Genomic DNA, 17,846 nt, shown 5'->3' on the forward strand with positions numbered 1-17,846 from the left:
CCCCTTCTGTCTGCTTGTTTTAATCCAAGTTAACCAGCAGGGTGAGCGTTTTGCCCTTCAGTTACCTGTAGATAAGACCAGGATCTGTGGTCTGAGAGCTAACAGGACAAATGAGATCAAAGCAGGACAATGGGGTTCTTCATCCAGGTTACGTTCTTTTGACAGGGATACACAGCTGGAAATGGGGGGATTTATCAAGAGGATATGAATGAGGTAGCATGGGCAGCTACAAAGGCCATGTGTGAAAAGTGAACCAGTTCATAGAGGAGAAGGTGTTAAATTAAATTTTATTGAGGTCATTAGAGTATCACCTCACTGTTAGCCTGACCCTTGGTACTTAGCAGTGAAACTGCAAGGCACCGAGGGCGGGAAGATAAGCAGCTGCCACAATTCACCGCCTCCTCTCAACTTTCATGGGGTGACACAGGTACCACTCCTCTAGACCAGCGTCTCCTCTGCTGTTCCATTAGTCTGCACCACGTTTCTTTTAACTAACTGGACTGAAAGTCCTCCAGGCTGACTGCACTCATGATTATTTAAAAGAGATTGACTTACTGGTCTACCTATAAGCATGAGGAGAGTCATTTCTACAGTTTCAGCTGTCACTGTTGGACTGACCTGTTGCTCTGAACCCTTGAGTCTGCCCTTCCCTGCACAGAGGTTATCAGTGTTTGTGAGTAGCCAAATGTTGTAAACATAACACACACAGGTTACATTTGCTCCAATTTTTGCAAACTGCAATCATTTGCTTGCATGACAGGGTAATAAAATAAATTAGACTTGCCATATTTGTCATATTAAACTTCCAAAAAGGGGTTTTAAAGGGGTTGGAAGGCTTAGTTGGAAGTTTAAAACCCCTTTTTGGAAGTTTAATATGTAGTTTTAGGTGGTAGTGGTAGTTTTACAATATATGGCATGTTGTACTGTAACACATTATTCCAGACTATGATAGAACATATTGTGAGGGTACACTAGGAAGAACTCAGGAACACTACAATTGTTTGTGTATTCAGTTGAAGCGTGATGTCGACTATCCCGTTTATTTGTAGTTGAACTGAATGATAAAACTTTGTTCCTCAGGCTATATTTGCAAAATCATGGTGAGAAAGAGAAGTGAGAGTAAAATGAGCAAACTTAACCTACCGCTTATTAAATTTCAGAAAGGTGAATTAGGCCAGAAGCCGAGACAATTGCTTCCCCATTAGCGTTTCAATACACCATGTGGCTTTCTGCCGTACAGTACGGCTTTTTCTTTGTGTTGTAAAGGACAAAAGCAGGTGCAGCTCAAGGGCCGGGGGGAGGCGAGCCAATGGGAGAAACCGCTGCCCAAGTTGCAACTCAGCGGCTATTCTGATTGGTCAAGAGTTATTTGTGGGCGCGGCCTTGGTCATGGCATATAAAATCTCCCAGCACATTTCCTCACATCGTTTGAGAAGCAGCCAGTTCGGACTCGAACGGCGGAGGTAACGCAGTGTGAGACGTAGATGTCATCAGGTTGCTGCAACTTTGAGCGAAGGTCACAGCGCGAGAGGAAAAGTCGTGTGTATACTGAGTGTTGTTTTCACTGATGCTGGGACGCTGCTAGGCGCTTAGTTGACTGCTGAGTGAGCCTCCGGTCTTCTCTCCGGCTGACCAATGCTTCTGCATCAGTTCATGAACGGAGCCCTGGAAGTCATGCATCCCACACCGCTTCAGAAAGACACTACCTTTACCAAAATTTTTGTGGGCGGGCTGCCGTACCACACGAACGATGCCTCTCTGAGAAAATACTTCGAGGCTTTTGGGGACATTGACGAGGCTGTGGTGATAACGGACAGACAGACCGGTAAATCCAGAGGATACGGCTTTGTAAGTACAAACAAGTCAGTCCTGCACCATGAGACACACGCTGCTCACATTCACAACTTTTAACATTATTAAATCTCATTACCATTCAGTTATTGGCTTTATTTCCGCCATACAGCTCAGTTCCTGGCGATTGTCATTAAAACATGCTCAAAGTGATCCTCTTCTGCATGACAATCACCTTTGTATGCGCTAATGTTCCCTTATGTCTCCCCATTTTATCTACACGTGTGTATGACTAAGTATAAATACTGGTTATCTGCTGCATGTAATAATTGAGATACATGTCAAAGGAAATCCCCCCACTGAGGCTTAAACGCACAATTGCACATCATCTCTGTTTTTTTCGCCTGACTGGCTGTTATTTTAGCCTAATGAGGATGAGGGATCACACAAGTTGATGGGTAACTAAGAAGATTATATTTCAACATATGTCTGATGTCCACCCCCCTCAACACCCCCCCCAAACCTCCCAATGAAGTCTCCCCCCAGTCACCCCTGAATAGCCCAGACTTATGGCTGAGAGAGAGAGAGAGAGAAAGAGAGAGAGAGTGAGTGTGAGTCAGAGAGAGACTGCATGCACATCTTGCTTGCTTTATATGGTTATTTTGGAGCAGTGGGGAGATTGACCTTGCACACTCTGCCCTCCATTGCCACGGACTGGAGCACTTGGCTGTAGCACATGATTTATATCATATCTTGACTGCTGAGAGAGAAATCCCAAAATCAACAAATGGCTCTCTTTTACCATGTGAATTTATGTAAGATTTCTCTTTGATCTTAATTTTTTTTTAAGTCTGTTGACAGGCCAAGCCACCACAGGCAATGATGTAAAATGATGTAAAAAAACAAAACAAAAAAAAACAGCTTGTTTATGATCTTTGAACTGCCATCTGATCTCAGCACATGGGGAAGAGAGGGGAATTAACTTTATTTGTACATTAATCACAACTTGATCCTTGGCCACTGTTGCTGCAATGAAAAATATCCAAGTCCCTTGTGATGTCTGATTTAAACCATCACTAATAGGTGACTTATCCTGTTCCAGGCAGATAAAGACTGCCATTCCCTCTTTGACACAAAGAACAGAAGCAGCACAAGAAATGCAAATATTTACCAGAACCTTGGAAAGACACATCAGCACTAATGTTCTGTCAGGCCAAAGAAGGAATGGAAAACTGTCATGTCTGCATGTTTACTTCTAAAGGCAGAATTGTAAGACAATTGCTCTTGGTGTTTACCCATCAGCTCTCTAACCCAGAGGAAAGCTGTCCTGTGAGTCTAGCTGGTGTCAAACGGCTGAGCACAGAGGCTGGTGTTTCAGGTTAGACAGGCTCAGGGTAATGTGGGTGCTGCCCAGGACAAGACATGCATACCCGTGGTAGTGAAATAATCAGCACTCTACACTCTGAACACTTTCTGTGTGGCATGAGGCAACCTGCTAATTCTGTTTCCAAGCGTTCCAGTTGGATAGGTACCTGGCAGCAGGAGGGGAGGGAGGTGCCCCAAAGCTGAGCGCACCTTTTTTTTTTTTTTTTTTTTTTTAAACACACTTCAGAGGTAGATTAGTAGAACCCCCCCCCCCCCCCACAGCAAGACTCTTCACAGTGTAAACACAGCCTCGCTCCTTCCTGTGTGTTCACAACACAGGCTCTGGAGTGGGCTTTGTTCCGAATCCTTCCACTATTAAGGAGCCTACTGCTCTTTTAAAAACGTCCTCTTAAACAATGCAAGCCATGGCCTACATTCACTGCTCGGCCCACACGCCGAGGTGACTGAACCCTCCGAGTTGGCAAAACATGGCAATCAAAACAGAAGGACTCGTCTAATGCCAGGAGGGAGAGAGGAGGGGTAGACTAATACCAATCTCCTTAATATTTTGTCCCTAATTGGATAAGCTCCTTGTTGCTCTTCCCAGATCCATATTTCAGCAGCTCTGCCCATGGCTGAGTGGCAGACAAGTGGCTGGCTACTGCTGCTGTGGGCAGTTTTCAAAGCTTATCATTGTGCTTTGTTTGTAGTTTCCTTTCTTCTTCAGAGAAACAGAATCTTAACAGTGGAAAGTCTGTGGGGGGAATTTTATGATAAGACCAACTCGCTGAAATCTGTTTTATGTGTCAAGTGTTTTTGTTTTACCCAAATGTGTGTCCAGCTGGGGACGCCGCGCCGCTGTCTGCTTTGTAATATGAGATGATTTTTTTTTTTTTTTTTTTTTATTGTCTTGTGAGACCTTGTTGTGACTCTGTCTGACTCTGTCGCCAGGTTACGATGACAGACCGAGGAGCAGCCGAGAGAGCCTGCAAGGATCCCAACCCCATCATCGACGGCAGGAAGGCCAACGTCAACCTGGCTTACCTGGGTGCCAAGCCTCGTAGCATACAGACAGGTGAGATGTTAAATCATTGATAAAATCCAGAAAATCATGCTGCTTCCATCCTACTCAACCAATGTTGGCTAGGACTTATCACATCGCTGTCAGGAGAATGTCTCAGCCTGCACAGACATACAAACAAATGCGTAATAAATCACCTCTTTAAGCCCTTTTCAAACTGTTTGTGTTGCTGTGTTGCTTTAGGGATAAAAGACATTGTTTGCTACCATTTAATGTGTGAGTAGTAGCTCACCATTGCATTCAGTAAGGCAATCCATACAGCAGATCCATATATGGAGCAGATTGTGTATTAACATATGAAATAACAATAATTTTCCTAATTAAACACTTGTTTTTACTGCTGTTTCCTGCACATTTGAAACTGTTGTTGCATTATGGGTAGGTTTGAAACGGACTCTTGCCTGTGTCTCTCTATGCCCTCTGTGTATTGTTCTCCGGTCCTCCTCTGTAAATGCAAATGTGTGTGTCTGACAGCCGGCCTCCTATCTTCCAGGCATATCCATCGGAGTGCAGCCCATTCACCCAGCACTCATCCAGAGGCAGTATGGGTAAGTGAGTGGGAGTGGGCGCTTGTTGTGTTCTCTTGTGTTACGCTCTGTGGATCGCCACTTGGCTACTATTTCTTTGACAAACAGGGCCTCTGGAAAGTACATGTCAGTTTCTATGACCACATGCAATTCCACAAGTGGTCTGTTAGCATATTTGAATTTTGTAGAGCCGGGAGATGATTCACATAACTGTGATAATAGAAGAGCATTCCAGAGGTGAATGTGTGACTCCCTTGTTAACTTCTGTCAGAAGCCCTTTGACTCGTGTACCTGCCTGAGTCGGCCGTGTTACTGAGAAGGCTTCCTAGCAGTGGCTGTGTTGTAGAAACAGCCTGGGTAGAGTCGAGGAGCCATGGTCTGCTGAGCAGCTAATGAGCATTTCACGGCAGTAATGACTCTCGTCACCCCCTGCAGCTCTCAGATATCGCGCCTCGAGCTATAGCTCACCACCATTCATATTTTACACACAAAGCCTCAGATCTGTGTGGAAGACTGAAACACCAGTCAACCTTATAAAGCAGTGTGGTGAACATGTTGTGACAAACAGTTCTTACAGCTGTACAAACTAATAAAACAGCAATATTTCTATGTTGAGATATGACTATGACTGAATCGAAAAGTCGATTAATTGGTTTGCCAGTGTAAAGAAAATCGATCAATGACAGCTTTAAAACCATTAATTATTACAGTAATTTATCCATCAAACATTGGCTAGATTTAACTCCCTTCAAGTAAAGATTTTCAGTTTTCATATCGGTGTTATTTGAATATTTTGGGGGTTCAGACAAAACCAGTAATACACCTTGAAGAACTGTGATGTGCAGTTTCACTGTTTTCTGACATCTTTCAAACTATGTGATGAATCGATTACAGTTTTTACCGCAGGAAATTATTGTGTGGAGGTGGTAAACCACCCAAATCCCTGACTCATCTCATCTTATGAGCAGTCTTGTTGGCAAATATCTGCTTGAACAGTAGACACTTCATAATGACATGAAATTTGTGTTGTTGAAACGGCACAACTGAAGGTTAATGTTTCATTTCATAAAAATATATTCTCTTTTAATGAGTTAAGTGGAGTTGGTTTGTTTTAGGCTTTACTCCTGTAAAACAATGCATTAAACCCAGTAAACAGTCAACCTGCAGATGAATATATAATGAAAGTAATCAGTAAATGCAGCCTAATACAGTTTGTGACATCGAAGCATGTGCGCTTCATGGAAATCCCAGGACGGTCCCCAGGGACAAAGACAAAATAAGAACACTTTGGTGGTTTTAGAGGTCGGTGAACTCAAAACTACCCCCTCTGTAAGGTCTCACTGAGTCTGAATGACAAATCTTGGGGTCCACCACTGACATGTCTCATCATGTTCCAAGACCTAAGGAAGACACTGGAAAGTCCCTCCTGTGTCCCTGCTGCTGCTGCTGCCATAGTGAGCATGAATGGTACCTACACCCTGAGAGTTTGAAATGTGGAGCACAGAGCGGCTTTGAGGCATGTGTCTGACAGGTGCTGGATCGTATTACAGCCTTTTACACCCCCCTTAATCTTCCATGACCACCACCCCAGAGACCTAGAGAGGCACACGGAGCACCTGTCCGCCTGCCTCTGAGTTTTTCTGTGTATGGCGGGTGACAGACGCAGGCCTCCCTAAGAAGCCAGGCGTACAAGTGGCTTTTCTTTCAGCCCCACCGCACCCCACCCCCAAAACCTCTTCACAACATATGGTGTGAGGACATGGTCTGCGGTAGGATTTTGAACAGTGCTGGGGTGTTGCATGTCGCGGCGGTGTGCTGGTTTGGACTCACTGCTGTGGATGTGTGTGTATAGCTGTGGTCAGCAGATGCTGTGGAGTGCGAGGGGTCACAGAGGCCAGGAACATTGTTTTGATGGGGAGGGGAGGATTTGTCAGTGTGGCCTGCAGATTCATCTCCCCTCATGTATCTCCTCCTCCGCTCCATGCACAGACATACCACTTTCCCACGTCAAGTAATCCGTTTTTTTTTTTTTTTTTTTTTTTTTTTTTTTTTGAACTTCCCTTTCAGTGTTTCATACTTAAATTTCTCTCATTACAGTGCTGCCACCACCAGCACTTCAGATGGAGACACTGAAAACTGACACCTCTGTGAGACTGGGAGGGAGGAGGTGGGGGTTTAAAGAGGAGATTGAGGGGGGAGGGTATCTGGGGGTGTGTTTTGGGACTAATGCTTAATGAGGCAGTGTGCTCCCTAGGAAACACACCTCTACAGGTGTCAAACAAAACACCTTTTTTTTTTCCCTCCCCTTGCTTTCAAAGAACATTCACAATCCTCTTAAACAAAGTGGGAAGGAGGAATATCAAGTCCTCATACAAGTATTGTAAGGTGTTGTTTGATTCCCCGACCCAGTCCAGCCCCGTCTGTTTTCACACGTCGTGTTGCAGTGAGTCATGCGCTGAAGGTCATTTGTGTTTATCGTGTAGAAATATTTAGCTGCTCCATGTGGTATCGCCCAAGCTTTTCACATCAGCTCATTAAGTGGCCTTCATTAATGATGAATACTCCAGCCTGAATTTTGTATGGTTTACTGGTATCAGATATTTTCTGGTGAGCGTGTCGCTCCAGTGTCTGAAGCCTGCAGAGTGGCACCATGTCAAACACACACCAACTGGCCGTCAGCACAAAACCAGCTGACCTGTGATCTTCTGGTCGTCATCCGCATCCCCCAACCACGGTCCCACAATCCACTTGGCATCTGGCATCTCTGTGGCCAGGGAGCATGTTACTGTCCCTAACTTGCCTTGGTCCCCATCCCGTTTTTTTTTTTTTTTTTTTTTTCCCCCATCTCCATCTCTTTCTGCACACACCAAATATATCACACAGGAGTGCTTTGTCTCTCTTTGACTCCCTGTAGGCTTGCAGTATTTACATTATTTTCTGATCCACTTTACCCACATAAGGTCACTGGATTTTAAACCCAGGTTAAGGCAAAATGCCTGTGGCGACATACTGCCAAGGCCACAGAGAAGGCAGGCTCATTATACATGGCAAGTGAAAGCTCATATGCCCTATGGCATTAATGTATGGTCATCTTTGAAAGCTGTGTGTGAGAGTGAATGCCTCTTTGTAAGCAGCTCAATAGCACTGCGAGGCAAAGTGTAGATTGTGCTCATGGGTGGGGGTTGCCTTCATTTGCTTATGCTTACTCGTTACATGCCACTGTTGTCCTGTTTTATGCCTTCATGGCACTGAATCGCCAGATGTCTCAGTGAGCGTCTGTAACTGTTAGAAACGCACTTGTTTAAAGTTTGATGCAGGTTGTTGAATCACAGGTTTGACTTTTTCCTAATTTCATAGTTGTAGGACATAGAGTTTTCAGTCTAACAGTGAGATTACGCTTTTCTTAGACACATCTTTCTATTGACTCAATAGGATCTTTGTTATTTCTGACAATAATCACTGCCATCCTTATGCCATGGTTGCTCTCTGCTGCCAGTTGACCAGTGCCCCAGCAGAGGATCAGAAGATGCCCACAGTACAGGACTAGTCCCGCGGAGGGGTTTGACAGAAAATGTCTGCCTGCCCCCCCCCCTCCTCCCTCCCTCAGCCGGCCTCTCTCCAAGGTGCCAGTAATGGCTTGAGAGTGCAGTGCGGTGTGCTGTGATGGATTGAAGTGCCTTTTTATCTTTTCCCTCTTGTGTGATATGAAGTGAAGAGGTTATGCTGATTGTGGTGTGACTCTTTCCCTATTATGGCATGGTTTGGGGTTTGCAGTGGTAACTGGTGTGTGGGTGGGTGGGTGGGTGGATGGAAGAAGGGGGAGGGTTCAGGGGACTTGTGTGCGTGTGCGTGTGTGTGTGTGTGTGTTGACATCCCTATCCATGCATGCTTCCATGTTTTGCTGTGTTGACTTCATGCGTGCCTCTCACTGCTGGTCCTCTTCTTCTAATGGACTGAATCTGTGGGCAAAAAAATACTGAAATTTACATACAGTCCATGAAAGGAAGGTTTTTATCAGCACTGAGATGCAGCTGAAGAGCGTAAGTCAGTGTGACATTTGTTGTGACTATCTTGTCTTTGTCTTGGGGTGAGTGTCTGTGGATGTTTTCCCCTAAAAGTGTAGTATCAATGATAAAGCTCTCAAAAACAGTCAGTTACATCACCCTTTATATGGGTGATGTAAAAGCCCCTTCTTCTAGACAGCATCTCAGGAGAGATACTTCAGGTCCTGAATAAAAATAGACTCCTCTAAAGACTTCTTCCCTTCCCTTTCCTCCGTGGATAAAGTGGCAAAGCAAAGAAAGAGGGAGAGACAGTGCTGTCCCCAGACCCCACAGCTCTAATCAGCTACATCAGAGAGCTGGCCCATGAGGCCTGCCAGAGCCTGGCACCCAGCCCCGATGAGCTCCCCTGCCACCGTTACCTCCCCCAGCAAGCATCATCACCTGTGATAGTCGGTGTGAGATTTACACACCAAGTGAGAACTAGGAGACTGCAACTTCTGCACTGCCTTCATGCACATCCCTTTTGTGTGTGTCCGTGTGTGTCCGTGTGTGTGTGTGTCCGTGTGTTTCCGTGTGTTTCCGTGTGTGTGTGTGTGTGTGTGTGTGTGTGTGTGTGTGTGTGTGTGTCTTCAGCGAGTGAAGAGCAGCAGCTGTTAAAACACTCTGATGCCTGAACTTGAAAACCTGCCAGTAACGGCTGACTCTATCATTCAGCTCCCCCCCCCCACTCCTCCCCTCCCATCTACCTCAGGAAGCCCTACCTAACAGGTTTTGTAGGTTTTACTAACTGACACAGACTGAGGGTTGAGTCACCTTCCCCTCCTGACCTCCTCTGTCTCTCGTCTATTTAGTCTTTAATAACAGTGGATCTGTGAGAGAACTCCCGAAGTTCAGAACACCTACAGAGAGTTTATATTCCCAACACACTCACCCTCGGGGAGCAATGTAAACAATGGAAGCCAGGCCTTGGGATTTCTCTGCTCTGTTGCTGCAGCCCCTCTGTCTAACCGCCCCCCTCTGTTTGGTCTTTGTGTCTATGTGCAGGTTGGCCCAGCCGTATGTCTACCCACAAGCCTTTGTGCAGCCCAGCCTGGTGCTGCCCACTCAGGTTTCCACCTCTGTCAGCACCAGCCCCTACCTGGACTACAGCACAGCCTACACCCAATACGCCCAGGCTGCCTTTGACCAGCAGTACCCATATGCCGCATCACCAGCTGGCTTCCTGAGCTACAGCTACGCCACCAGCCCCACAGCCACTGCTGGCCCGGCCCCTGCCGCCACTGCCCCGGCCACCGTCCACCCAACCCTCCCCTCCGCTGCCGGCCCAGCCCCAGCCTTCCTGCACTACGCCCCACAGCAGCACATCCAGCCGGACCGTATGCAGTGAGCCGGAGAGGAAGTGGGGAAGAGAGCGAGTGATAAAGGTGGTGGAGGAGGAGTAAGGAGTTGTGGTCACTGACCTTTGAGCAGAGGATGATGAACACCCTATAGGGTGACCCTGCTGTCGTCAACAGGAGCTTTCAGGAAAAAGGATAGGACAATTGCACTATACGATCAGGATGAGCCATTTGCTCATTGGTTAAGGGGTAAAAGGGGTGGGTGGGTATTTGAGGACTGTCAAGGTTCAGGTTGGGAAGCTAAACAGCATAAAGTATGTGGTCGCTTCCAAGGGCTTCCAGAAGCTGACACTTCATTTTTTATTATTATTATTATTATTATTATTATTATTATTATTATTATCATTGTTGTTGTTGTTTTTTTTTTTATTGTCCTTTATTATTGTATTAATGTCATTGTCATGTTCTGTTTATATGCCATTATTATCAATGTTATCATCGTTTGTGGCTCAATCAGTGGAAGTTATATGTGTCCATGGTACATATTGATGTTTTGAGAGCTGTCTGGGACATGTAACACCTCTTTCCTTCCAACTACATAGTATCTGGGGTGGATATGAAGGGTGCTGCTGCTTTAGGACAACAGGGGACAGTCAGAAATGAGGATGCAAGGGTGGTGATTGGGGAAGCATACAGCCAGCCTCTCAGCATATCTGTGGTCCCATCCTGGTGCTATCCAAGGTGAGGCAGAGCACTGCCTCACGAACAAACCTCCAGCGTTTAGCGCCACCCAGGAGGACGACGAGATTTCACCTCAAGGACAAAACAGAAAGTTTCAGTATGAGACTGTGGGAGCTCCATTGTTTTGAGAGTGTGATGTCAGGACTACACTTTTTTTTTTTTTTATTCTTTTTAATTAAAGAGGCCTTAATAACAAAAGAACTTTTTTTGAATCTCTTGTTTCTTCAAGCGCTCGCCCCGTCGCAGAACCAAGTGCAGAAAGCCCTTTGGAACTGGCCAGACTGTTTTCAGCAGTCAGTCATATTCATTTTGCTTACTTGGGTCTTGATCATTTCAGATGGATGTAGATAATCACATGCAGTATGTGGGCGATGGAGACCAAGAAAGGTAGCTGACACTGAGCTCAAACACCAGTGTATTTTTTTGTTTTTCTTCTCTTCTCACTGAGATTGTCATAAACTGTTGCTCTCAAAAGGACATTCATGTACAGCATTTTAAAATGTTTTCAGTACATTTACAATATTTATATGTAGGTATTTATAAGAGGTACTAAGTTAAAATAGCTTTTTTTTTTTTGGTAACTATGACTATAGTTGTGGCACTGATGTCATTTAATCTGCAGATCCACAGGTGTGGTATTCATTTTGTTTTGTCCTGTCACCATGTCAGTGGATTTGCCCAGGTGCATGGAACTACAGTAGATGCTCATTTGTGCTCATTCATGCTCATCTCCTAGTTTTTTTTTTTGTTTTGTTTTTTTTTTCCCCAATAAAAAAATGTCTTTTACAGTCCCTTCAAAGAAGCCATACCAAAAAAATTAAATAAAGAATTTGTACTTAAAGATGCCTCCTGAGTTGTTCTTTGAAAAAGAGACCACAATCCTGTCACAGACTTCAAAATGCAACCACTTTAGTTATTTGTGTTTACAGTTGTGTTTTCGGTATTGAAGTGCCATTGTGCTCACAGAGTAACTGAAATGCAGAGCCTGCTGTGATGACACTGTGAAAAGCCTGTGGGGTGAGAGGGTTCAGTTAAATGTGTGCGTGTGTGCTTGTTATCAAGGCAGTGTGTGCTGGTAGATCCTGTGCAGGGGGCCCAGACTTTTATCAAGTCACAGCACCACCACCTGCCAGGGGTGCTGGGTGTTCCCTCGGCCAACACACTTGCATTCGTTCTCTCTCTGAGAGGTTTTGGTTAGAAAAAAAATGAAAAGTGGTTTGAAGCCCCATTACCCCGAGCTGCAAGTAACATTTTTTTTTTTTTCACTCTGCCAAACGAGCTCAGCTTGCTCCGTTTCCCGGCAGCGTCTCTACATGTTTGTGCTTACATCAGCTTCTTTAGAAGATGTGTCACTTCTAAATCCCACTTAGACCCAGAGAACAAAACACAGGCAAGGTTGTTAGAACAAAAACACATCCATTATCTTTTTGTTCCTATCCAGGGTGTAATTTATCTACCCGCTCATGATTTACAGCATGGCTTTGAATTCAGTAGATGTCTCTGTGGTGCTTTGTTTTGATGGAAATCCATTCAGACCTTATTTACTCATGACATGCTGCACTTGATTACATGGACATCCTGCCCTTTTACCTATCATTTCATATTCTCATCCCCTATAGCTGTATTTTCAGTGTCCCACGTATATCAAGGGGGTAGAGTGGACAACCACGTTAGCAGCTCTGTGAGGCTGTACTTATCCACAACAGGGCTTCGAGCTAAATGCTAACATCAACATGCTCACAGTGACAATGCTATGCTGAGGTTTAGACGGTATCTATTTTCACCTTATTCACCATCTTAGTTTAGCGTCACCAGTTATCACTAATCACAATTGAAGTTGATGGGAATGCCATTAGTTTAGCAGGTGTTTGGTCATAAATCAAAGTGTTGGACAAACTAAAATTTTGACCTGAAAGTCAAGAGCATTAGTTATTACTATTAAAGTTGGCAGGGACATGAATGTCTTTACCAGACTTCATGGCAATCCATCCATTAGTAATTGACATTTCAGTCTGGACAAATGTCCGGAGAGTCGAAGGTCAACAGACCAACAGAGTTTGGTGTGTCCTCTCAGAAAGGCAAACTCGGCTGGCTGTGTAAAATGAGTCAATCACCTATTTTAACAGGTTTACCCGCTTTTTTAAAAAAACTGCTTATATTTGCTATTTTTGGTGTAAAAAGGATTTCAGTCTCCAAGCCCAAACTGAGACTTGTGGTTTTTCAGACTTTAGGTCGCTCCCTCCAGAGCCACAGAAGATATTATGAGTGAGTGTGATGAGTAAACTGGCTTTGATTTGTAAAATCGAGGGGCTGTCCCTTTGTTAGACTCAAAGTAAAGGTGCTTTGATGTAGTTTAGTTTAGTTTGATGTAGTTTTTAGTTTTTGTATAAAATATGTTAGATAAAACAGCAACATTGTTTTTCAGTGATGACAGCAGAGCTGGAGCTGTGTTTAGGGACGTGACATGGCTTTATAGCAAGCAAATAAAATAAAAAAAAAAACCCTTGATGAAAACCATGCAGTGTGTTCAGACAGACTGTAGGAGATGACAACACAAAGAACGAGTTGCAGTTTTTATATCTGAATCATGTCACAGATTTTTAAACACACTTGCACTCAACAGAATTGATGTCTGTGCTGTTGCCGTGTTTACTGGCTGTTACTGTAGTGAGGCAGCTCTGGTCCCTCTGTTCTCCTCACTTTACCACTGTTTATCTTTCACTATCTCCCTCTTCTCAGTTAGTGATCTCACACACATTTATTTACTCAACTTTTCTGCTTGTCACTTGTGTTGTTTTTTTTTCTCCCCTTAACATCTCTCCCTTTTTTCCTCACTTCAGTGCCCATGGTCCTGTTTCTCCTCACATGCCACTGTTTCTTTCTCCCTCCCTTCTTCCCTGTCTCTAACATCCCTTCGTGTTCTCTCTCTTTTTCTCCTTCTCGCGTTCTCCTTGTGAATCACACCAGAAAGGAGCAGAAACAGAGCTGGGTGTCAGCTTGATGAACGAGGTCAGCGGACCCTGTTGTGCTGAGTCATTATAAGGCCTCTCTCTCTCTCTGTTTCTCTCCCTCTCTCTCTCACTTTCGCACGTACATACAAAGTAGGCTCGGTCAAATCTCACTCCTAGCACACTTCTCACCCTGTTGTACAACTCTGACGTCAAAGAATTCCTCAGAAGTGGCATAAAAACAGTTTCACTTTATCAGACCTCAACCTGACTTTTATTGCAACCATTCAATGACAACTTGTTTTCGTGGACTGAACAGCATGTAGGATAGCTTGAAGTTGGCTTGAGTAAGCATCATGTGAAAATGTATTCTAGGTACATCATCAAGGCTGTGATCAGAAACATAATCCAAATGGTTAGCTTAACGTATAACAAAAAGAGAATATCAGCAAGTTTCTTCTTAATTCTAGGTAATGTAATTGAATACAATGACTATACAGAGACAATAAATAATAATAATAATAATGAAAAGAAAAATTCATACTTTTTCCATATACATATATACTTAACAAACACTGTGCTACTGAACAACATTAGTTATAATTTAAGGCTTAAGTGAAAATGCAACAATACTAAGTAAAGGTTTTGGAGCACAATTTTGTTTGGCTTGCTGTTTTGGCTGGATGCTCGCCGTGTCTAACGTTAGCATTTGTAACAGGATGATTAACTGCATCTAAACAAAGGAGCAAAACCATTTCATTCATCAGCTGAAATGATACATGACATTTGTGAGCACTCAGGGAACCCCCATTTGGAAGTTAATGCTTTATAGAGAATTGTAAATAGCTATTTTATGAGCTCATTATTTTGTCATGGCCTGTGATCATGCATTAATGTTATTTCACGCAAATGTTCCCTTATTAGATGAATCTTTAAACCTGAGCCAAGCGTTTTACGCTTGACTGGCCCTATCTCTAGATCCTCCTGTGTCTGGCATGTCAGAGTTCTGTTCCACATGGGTCTATCTGGGCCTGGGGAGTGTCAGCCAGTGGCATCAGATAGGCCTCAGATTCAAGCTATATTTACCCAGGCGCTCAGAAGAAATGACCAGACCCCAGAAACCCATCACACACTCTCTCCTGTGGCCTTCTTCTGTGCCAATAGCCCATTTAGATAACATGGCCCGGTCTGGGAGACAGTCAGTAGGCAGCTGCAGGGGAAGTGTAAAAGTTGCTGTTAAGACACAAATAACATTGTCAGTGATAGGCTTTAGTTGAAGGGGGGTCAAAAATACCTAGTCAGAAACACTGCCGCAGATAAATGTGTTCATATTTGGTGTATTAACATTGTTTGTGTACTACACTCTGAGCTACCTGTGAAAGTAGGACAAACAGGATTAACTGTAAGCGAGGGGAACAGCAGCTCAGAGCAACAGTCATTAATGATAATAATAGAGTCATTAATACCAAATTTCCATACAGATGGGATATGTATGCAGAGCTCTGCTGTGACTGAAGGTGATACGAGCTTTTGTTGCTACCACACAGTGAGGAATGGCACTATAGATGGTATTGCTTACATTGATGATGTGGTGGTGGTTTAAATTTTACCCAAATTACAGTAAATGGAGAGGAAATGTAGGAGTGAAATAAAACCTCCCAATAGCAACTCCTTTGTTACAATCCTGGACAAAGGGAAAAGAGTAATGAGGAAATATGGATTAAAAGCAGTTCAGCTGGGTGTTAAGCTGCCAATAACTTCTCACAAGCTGAGCAAACTTGATCATTCAGAGTGCCAAGGAATTCAGCCGATACAGCCAGCAAGACACATTGAATTGCAGAATCTGAAAACAACATAGGCTTCTTGTGTCACTTACATAAACATGTCCCTTTGTCCATGTGAAATTGTTGTTTTTGACAGTAAATGTACCACGGTCTAGTCAGGGATGCAGGGGCTATTGATTAAAAAGAACATAGGTGAGTGGAGCAAAGAATCTTGTCCTTACCATTTGATGTGAACATTAGGCACTGTGGCTACAGTTACAGGTTAAAGCTAAATGCTAAAATGCACCGTAACAGTAGCCAAAGTAGTAATATTACATGTGCTAAGAAATGACTGTATATATAGATGGATGACATAACAGCGCTTTAAAAGTGAAGCCAAAATATCTTGATCAACCCCTGGGGGTTTGCTGAAGTATAGCTCATAAGCCCCGCCCCTTCCGTGTTAGCGGCTCCAAGTACATGTCAAATGAATTTTTCCCAAAGATGGTTTCTGTCATTTTAATTAGTTCTTATCATGCTGATATATGTACAAGTAGTTATTTTCTGGTGAATTTGGTCTTAATTATTTATTTGGTGCTATAAATAGGGGGTGGGACATCATGATTGACAGCTGTGATTTACTCATGATTGGCATATGGACGAGACCTTGATACCGCAACTCCACTGGCCGATCACTATAGCGCAGACTCTGGCTCCAAATGACGTCACTGGTGCAAGATGGCAGTGCCTGGAATATTTTGGCTTCATTTTTGAACAGTGGGAGGAAGTGGAGACGCATCGTCCATCTTTATATACAGTAACTGATGGTAACATTAGTTAAAATTAGCCACCATTAGCTACTGGTCATACCAGACCAAGTAAGACTGGAGGCAAATCCCCTGACTACATTGAATTCAGCAAGGATTCATTTCATTTTTATGAATCTAACTTTTCATGAGTAAGAGAATAAATGTGCTATTTCCTCACTAAAAATTTACCAAGAGTCCCATTAACTGCCAAGAGTTTTTCAGGCCATCAAAATAATGCACTTACACAGCTTCTTTCCCATGATTCACTCCCCTACAAAAAAACCAATAAGCCTCTAAAGATAATAATGCACAATAAATAAATATTATACTGAATAGTGTATGTTGTTGGTCCTAACTGATAATACTTTTTTTATACTTCTTTTGTGTTGCGAGGAGCTTGATAATGAAAATGTTACTAGAAAGTAACTTGGAAATTGTACAACCAGAACTGTGGAGTCTGGGCTTGATTAAAACAGAGATATTTGTGGATCAGTTGAGTTCTCAGGGCTGTCGCAGAAGCAAGACTTGCTTATCCAACAGCAGGCCTGCATCCTATCACATGCTCCTACGGCCCTACATGCCACTCTCACACCTCCAGTTCTTTCTAGCACTTCCACTGGGGCTGGTGATAATGAGATGAGCCAGAGGAGATAGTACCACACAGAACTGATATTTATGGTTAACTTTATCAAAGTTAATGGGAGTGAAGAGGGATTAATGAGTTGGCCTGACAGAAAAAGACAGATGCAACAACAGCTGGAACAGGTTGCACTTTGAGTAAAATGAAGTGATCAAGTGTATCTCAATGAACAGTGCATCTATGGATATGTGGGTTGTAGTTCAGTCCCCGTCTTCCTTCCAATCATTCAAGTCTCCAGTTCTGTAATATGATCTGAGTTTTTCTCACTCAAGCAGAGCCTGGGGACGTCCATCCGAGCTGCGCTGTAATCACTAGCTCAGACACCCCCCACCCTCCCCTCACCAACAACCCCCATCCCACCCCCACGTCTCCCAACGGCAAGCAGAGTTGAGGCGCCACAGACGCTTCCAGGCTCACATCCTCCACTCATGTCCATTTCACACCACACCAGTCTGGCAGTGTCGGCATGCACACACAGCAATGATTTCACCCCCACCAAACGTTGAGCAAGCTTCACAGAGAGAGGCTGCTCGTTCTGTGTCATTCTGCATGTGAGCAACTAATGTAGCATGGGTAACACCCTGCAAGGGGTGAGACAGAGCGGTGGACAGAGTGCAAGTAGACAAGAGAGGAGGTGAGTACATGGGTGAAGTGAGGTCAAAGCCTTGTTTATCTTATGGATGCCATGACCAACTCTAAACATTACCACAGAATATGGTAATAAATGCCTTGATCTTTAGCCACCATCTTGTTGACATTTTGTTTGCAGCAAGCGTGTGTGATTGTCATATGTTCATGTGTTCGGCCCAGAAGTGTGTGTGTGTGTGTGTGTGTGTGTGT

The 17,846-nt window shown here is 43.9% G+C and overlaps 1 protein-coding gene and 1 long non-coding RNA gene across 2 annotated transcripts; one reads left to right on the top strand and one right to left on the bottom strand.

Moving 5' to 3' along the window:
• The first annotated feature begins 1,442 nt into the window (after window positions 1–1,442).
• Window positions 1,443–11,653, top strand: LOC111221958 (RNA-binding protein 38-like). Its single transcript, XM_022745560.1, has 4 exons — window positions 1,443–1,848; window positions 4,108–4,231; window positions 4,731–4,785; window positions 9,813–11,653. The coding sequence occupies exons 1-4, from the start codon at window positions 1,636–1,638 to the stop codon at window positions 10,153–10,155; spliced, it is 735 nt and encodes a 244-aa protein (XP_022601281.1). The 5' UTR covers window positions 1,443–1,635; the 3' UTR covers window positions 10,156–11,653.
• A 3,323-nt stretch (window positions 11,654–14,976) lies between these two features.
• Window positions 14,977–16,622, bottom strand: LOC111221462. Its single transcript, XR_002665094.1, has 3 exons — window positions 16,611–16,622; window positions 15,671–15,748; window positions 14,977–15,027 (listed from the first exon to the last, which is right to left on the bottom strand). It is a non-coding gene; the product is annotated as an uncharacterized LOC111221462 (long non-coding RNA).
• Window positions 16,623–17,846: the final 1,224 nt, after the last annotated feature.

The sequence above is a fragment of the Seriola dumerili genome, unplaced genomic scaffold (assembly GCF_002260705.1).
Source record: "Seriola dumerili isolate Sdu_G_001 unplaced genomic scaffold, Sdu_1.0 BDQW01000088.1, whole genome shotgun sequence".
In the NCBI taxonomy this organism is placed as follows: domain Eukaryota; kingdom Metazoa; phylum Chordata; class Actinopteri; order Carangiformes; family Carangidae; genus Seriola; species Seriola dumerili.